At 31.5% G+C, this 6,512-nt stretch overlaps 2 protein-coding genes across 2 annotated transcripts; both read right to left on the reverse strand.

Annotated features, from left to right (window-relative positions):
• Window positions 1–2,805: 2,805 nt before the first annotated feature.
• Window positions 2,806–4,452, reverse strand: LOC131596814 (uncharacterized). Its single transcript, XM_058869552.1, has 5 exons — window positions 4,166–4,452; window positions 3,904–4,084; window positions 3,505–3,778; window positions 3,031–3,369; window positions 2,806–2,915 (listed from the first exon to the last, which is right to left on the reverse strand). Exons 1-5 carry the CDS (start codon window positions 4,450–4,452, stop codon window positions 2,806–2,808), a joined length of 1,191 nt encoding a protein of 396 aa, XP_058725535.1.
• Window positions 4,453–4,656: 204 nt separating this feature from the next.
• Window positions 4,657–5,025, reverse strand: LOC131596815 (uncharacterized). Its single transcript, XM_058869553.1, has one exon. The coding sequence runs from the start codon at window positions 5,023–5,025 to the stop codon at window positions 4,657–4,659; it is 369 nt and encodes a 122-aa protein (XP_058725536.1).
• Between the last annotated feature and the right edge of the window lie 1,487 nt (window positions 5,026–6,512).

The raw sequence follows: 6,512 nt of genomic DNA on the forward strand, positions 1-6,512 counted from the left end.
ATTAGCAAAAAGTCAAAAACTAAAATTGTCATTCAACTAATGATCCATTCATTACCTAAGATATAATATTTATAACCAACATAGCAACATTGATTTACAAAATAACCAATAGTATAGATCAATATAACAATTTGTTAACACATAAGTAATCATATAACAACATATGTATAGACTTAATTAAAACCCTAGTATACAATAATGATAATTAGTCATATTGGTAGCCTCTCAATAAGAAGTCTATCAAACTCCTTAAACGACACATCTCTCTTAAAAAAGGTGCTTCCACTTTGATTATGCTTTTTTCTCTGAGCTTTTTCTTCTGCTGCTGCATCAGAATCTTTACCAGTTAGTCTTTGAACAACAGATTTGAAACTTGTAGCATCAGTTTCTACATAGTGTGTGTCAATGATCACAATCTTCACAGAATTCCTCTCACTCGTCATAGGAAGAAAAGAAGAAAGGTTGTTAATTTGACTCTATATTGGAATTCTAGGTGATTTGTGTATTTATTGTGTTTCATGGCTTGGTCTTTTCCTAATTTATATCAATATATGTATTGATGTTTGACTAATCTAGATCTCATAAATTGACCGTTGCTGTTTATGGAAATTAGAGACAAATATTTGTCATTGATAATTATAAATAAGAAATATTTTAAAAAAATTGTCATTGAAAATATTAATCAATTAATTGTTCTATTAAATAATAATAATAATAATAATAATAAAATATTTAATAAATATTTACCAATAATATATATATAAAAAATTGGAAAAAATATTTGTTAAAATATAATATAAAAAATACTAAACAAAAATTTGTCAATATATCAATACATAAGAAAACATGAGAGAAATATTTATTTTTGATAATATTTTTAAAAGGGGACTAAACCGAATAAGAAAATTATATCCACTTAAAATATACAAAATTTAAATTTAACAATTTGGTGCATATATTTAAAATCAAATTATAATGTCTTTAATTATTTTATTCAGTTACATTAAAATTTTCTAACTGTGCGCAAAATACAAATATTTTATTATTTATATTGTATAATTTTAATTATTATATATATAAATTTATATAATTGATAAATATAATTATCATATACTTTACTATAACTTAATAACACTATTTATAACAAACCGTGCAACGCACTACAATTTGTCTAGTTCTTTTTAACAAACAAAATTGCTAAAAAACTGTCATTCTATACTAACAATATAACATCAATTATAGATTTAATTAAAAAAAATCAATTTTTTTTTTTACCAACTTCAACATTATTTGAAAATCTACTATATTTCTAAAATTGATTATATTGATTATACGTAAGTAGCAGGCAAATAAAGAATAAGTTAAGCTATTACTCATTTTTAAATGATAAAACTAATCTTCTGAAAAAAATACATCAATTAACCTAGGTAATACAACATTTCTATGCATGAGCCATTGAGTAAAAGATTCATCGCAGTGTTAGAAAACTAAAAGTGTCAAAGACAAATAATACAAAAGTATATTGATTGTGAGAACACGTTTTTATCATGTTTGACCTATCCAAAGTTTAATTAGAGAAAAATTAAAATGCTTTGAAATGAAACGTTTTATCATGACTAACTTGAGCGACAAAGAGTTAACCTTCCAAGTACATCTCTGCCCCGCTGCATCATAAGCTTTACTTTGTCATAACTTCTGCTTCCCTCTCTATATTTCTAGTTCCAGAACGAAACTGTAATGCTGTCTGTGAGAATCGATTTTTAATTCATGTGTTCTTATGAGTTTTTACTTTTGTGTTCAACTTTTGAATGTAGAGTTCTCTCTGACGCCTAAATGTAAGTTCCAAAAAATCAAGCACAAAAATCATGTGGATAATAAATATCTCAGTAGATTGTCTCAATTGAAGGAAATTAAGAATGCAATGCATAATATGAATGGTAATTCTGCTCCAGGCACTAGTGTCTTTTTGGGGGTGGCTTTTTCAAACCTATTAGAATATAGTAGGGTATGATATGATCAATTTAGTTAATTAATTATTTGAACAAGGTTGAATTAATTAACTTTGATATGTAAATAATATGGAGTAGATTCTATAGAGCAATATAGACATCTTCCACTTGCAAATTTTCAATTCAAAATCATCACTACCATTATTGTAAATGGTATGGCCATCTTAACTCCTAAAAAATCTTCAGAACACCAAAGAGGCATCATTAGTGGCAGATATATTTATGAATGCATTGAGATTATTTCCGAAACCATTAATATGTTAAAAAAGAAATATTTTGGAGGTAGTATGACTTTGAAAATCGACATAAAAATAGCCTTTGATACTTTAGATTCAAATAATCTTTTTAAAGATTTTGTTCAATTTGGTTTTGATCAAAAGTTTTGTGATTGGATAATTATCACTATACACTCATTCAAACTATCAATCATGATAAATAGAAAAGTTGCAAGCTTATTTTTTTTACTCTAAAGGGTTGAGGCAAAGAGATCCTCTATCTCTTTCGCTCATCTACAGTGGCGGAGCCAGAAAAATTATAGAACCCGGGCAAAAATTTAAGGACTGCAGATTCACATTGTATATAATATATAAATAGTCATCAATCAAAATAAAAGAGACTCGTCACTTTGTCAACAAAAAAAATGTTTAAAATAAAAGAAATAAACATAAACTTACAATACCGAGTTAAATAAAATTGCGAGACAAGTGTCCTTTCCGAGTCTTCTTTGCGGTGAATGTTCGAATAATATCAATATCATCAAGTGACTTGAATATTTCCCGCTCGGTGTAACATACCATCAAGTCATTGAACCATACATGTTGATCTTATTGCGCAATTTAGACTTGGTAATCTTCATTGTTGAAAAAGCTCTTTCAACAGATGCTGTCGACACCGGCAATATCAAAGCTAACTCAATAAGTTTATAAACCAATGGAAATACCGAATGTTTCTCAGTTTGAACCATCTTCATAGCTAAACTTTGAACATCTTCACAAGTGGAAAATGAAGCATTTCTTCTCACTTGAAGCAAGACGAGCAAGTTTATAAACATCAAACTTGGAGAAAGAGTTCTTCGGGTCAAGACATGAGAAGCAATCAAGTATCATGTTACTTCCTTCACTAAAGCGGTGATCCATCTCCACACATATTTTATCAATAGCAACATAAAAAATTTCTGCACGGTAATGATGAAGATTAGTGATAGTCCTCCCTTCTACTCTTGAACGACCCCGAACTGGTATTTCGTCATCCATATTTGATACTGGAATACTTTTAGCAACACAAAATCCTTGGACATCAGTAAAAAAATTATTCCAACCACTCTCTCTCATTGTGCTCAACCGAGCTTTGACAACGTCAACTAATTCCATGACATTCACAATATTAAGATCTTTTATTTGCAATACATTTGAAAGCTCGTTTGTAATACCAAACAACTTTAACATTAACCTTAAAATAAAAGCAAATTTAAAGCTCTCCATTTTTTCTATCAAACCTGCTGCTTGAGATGGTCCACGTCCATCTTCATCAACCATACTAAGCACCTTTAACACGGAGGACCACATTTGATCCAAACGAAGCAATGTAGTATGATGTGAACCCCATCTAGTATCCCCGGGTCTAGTGAGGCTAGATGATTGGTGCAAGCCCCTTCCTCTAGATATCTCACAACTCTCAAGTTTATTTAAAATATCTTGGTGTTGTGCCTCTATCAAAGCATCCCTCCTCTTACAAGATGCATTTGTTGTATTCACAATCAAGGTGATGTACTCAAAGAAATCATGAATAGATGAGCAACTACTAGTAACAGACACAACAACCAATTGCAAACGGTGAGCATAACAACGGAGATAGAAAGCATAAGGATTTTCATTTATAATTTTTCTTTGCAAACCATAAATTCACCTCTCATATTTGAAGCTCCGTCATATCCTTGCCCTCGTATCCTTGAAATAGATAATGTGTACTTATCAGGAATACCATAAAGAGCGCTCTTTAATGACTCAGATGTAGTATCTTTAACATGATGTAAAACAATAAATCGTTCCACCACACTCCCTTTGTCGTTCAAAAACCTAAAAATTTAACAATTTTACTTGGCGGCGTAAAGAATAATAGGTAATGAAAATTAGAAATTGGAAAATACAACTACTAACCTTAACATCACCGCCATTTGCTCTTTGATAGATATATCACGTGACTCGTCAATAAGCACGGAGAATTGTCTATCACCAAGCTCTTCCATAATCACCTTGGTAACTTCATGTGCACAACACGTTGCAAGCTCCTTTTGAATGTCACCGCAAGTCATTGTGCAATTTTTTCCACCACGATCAAAAGCATCCCTCACTTGTTCATTCTGAGATTTTACCCAATCTACCATCTCTCTAAAATTACCTTTATTTAGCGAAGTAGAGGATTCATCATGGCCACGAAAAGCCATGCCTTGTGCTATGAGATATCTTAAACAATCTAAAGAACAAGTCAAACGAATCTTATACAGTTCTTCTGATTCCTTGGTTCCTTTAGCAAACTTACTTGTCACACTTTGTCTTTGATTATTATAATCATCGTAATGCTTGACACATGAGTTGTGCAAACTACTATGACTACCAACATGACCTTTCAAGCCTTGAGATTCATGCTTCTAATCTCTATATCCGCTTTTAGTGAAGACTTCAAAACCAAAGTGCTCGGCCTTCCCGGGTTGCTTAAATAGAAAACAATAAAAACAATAAGCTGCATCTTTTATCTCACTGTATTCTAACCATGTATAATTCTTATACCATGATTTACAAAATGCTCTTTTAACACTTCCAAATTGAGTACGAGGAAAGATTGATAAATCTGGTTTCATTGGACCCTTCAATATATATGCCCTCCTCACTTGGTCTTGAATATTCGGAGCATACTCATTAATTTGTTTCCTACGACCTGGATCACGCACAATCTCATTTGGATTAAACTCATTAACCACATTATTAAGCGGTGGTTCTAATTCAGCTTTCGATTGCATAACATTCACATTAACAACAAAATCTATAAATCAATTCATAATGAAAACTAATTTATTAATAATCTAAATAACAACAAAATCTATAAACCAATTTATAATGAAAAAAAACTATTTAAATAAATATAAGTGTGAACATTGTCATACTATGTGAGTTAAATTTATCATTTTGATATAAGCTAAATTTTAAATAGACTTTTGTCTTTAGGATAAGACAAAATACAAATTGTTTTATAGAACTCTTCATAGATACAATAAGTAAACAAATAAAGCACTAACAAACAAAAGGGTAGATGACATGGTAAATAAAGCACTTCACATTCCCTCTAAACTTCTATATACCAGAAATAACAACAAACTTGTCAATAACTCTAATTCAGCTTACTGTAACTCTAATTCAGCTTCAACCTTCCTGTTCCTGTAACTATAACTCTAAGACCAATTTGTGAAAAACCTAAATAACAACAAAATCTCCTAATCAAATCAAAACAATGCTATATATCAGACACAGAAACGAAAAATGATAAATAAGTATTATACCGGAATCCGGAAGCGTGTGATTTGCGAGATTTGTGATTGCGACGGCGACGGAGTCGAAGAGACAGACGGAGAGACAGATAGGCAAAGATTGGAGGAAGTCGATGGAGGGAGATAGTCAACGAAGGGAGGGAGATGAAGGAAAGAGTGAGATGGCCAGGAGGAAGGTGAGAGACGGCAGAAGAAACGGTTTTTTTCTTCTCCTATAGCGTGTGTTTCAACTTTCAGCCCTTATCCTTCCCCTTTTTTCTTTTTTTTTAAAATTATTTTTAATTAATTTTTATAATATGATATAACTATAAAAAAAAATTGGGCTGGGTGGAGCCCGGGCAAAGGCCCACCCTTGACGTATGATGAATCCGCCAATGCTCATCTACATTGTTGAAGAGATACTTAGTAGGAAGTAAACTATGTTGGTGAATCAGGATAAGTTGACATGCATATCAACTAGTGAGACAACAATTCCTAGCCATAATTTTTTTTGTAAGATATTGGATCGAACTCTAGTATGGTCGAAGGGTAGCTTCTTGGTTCGACAGGATTAAGCATGAAGTCGAAGGTTGTTCACATGCTTGTGTCGAAGATGCTAGGGTTGTTAGCATGTTAAATTAGGTTTTAGTGTTTAAACCCTAATTTGTTAAGTTAGCTTGTTTATTAAGTTGGCTTGTGTAATGGGTCTTGTGGAAAAAAGCCCATTAGTTAGTATGTTAGATTTTATTATAAATAGCATACTAGTCTCTCATCATTGAAAAGCTGCAAATCCTAATCTAGGGTGAGAGAAGTTATTTTTTATTCTTGTAAACTTGTAATCTTGTTTTAAGAGAAAGTAAAAGAATAGCCGTTATAACCAATTCTTGTGTTCCTCTTCTTCCTTGTCCTTTATTCTTACCTTGTATTATACTTTGTTCTTGGCATTGAATTCACAACAAATTGGTGTGGTGAGCGTGGATAAG

Source organism: Vicia villosa, linkage group LG4 (assembly GCF_029867415.1).
Source record: "Vicia villosa cultivar HV-30 ecotype Madison, WI linkage group LG4, Vvil1.0, whole genome shotgun sequence".
NCBI lineage: Eukaryota > Viridiplantae > Streptophyta > Magnoliopsida > Fabales > Fabaceae > Vicia > Vicia villosa.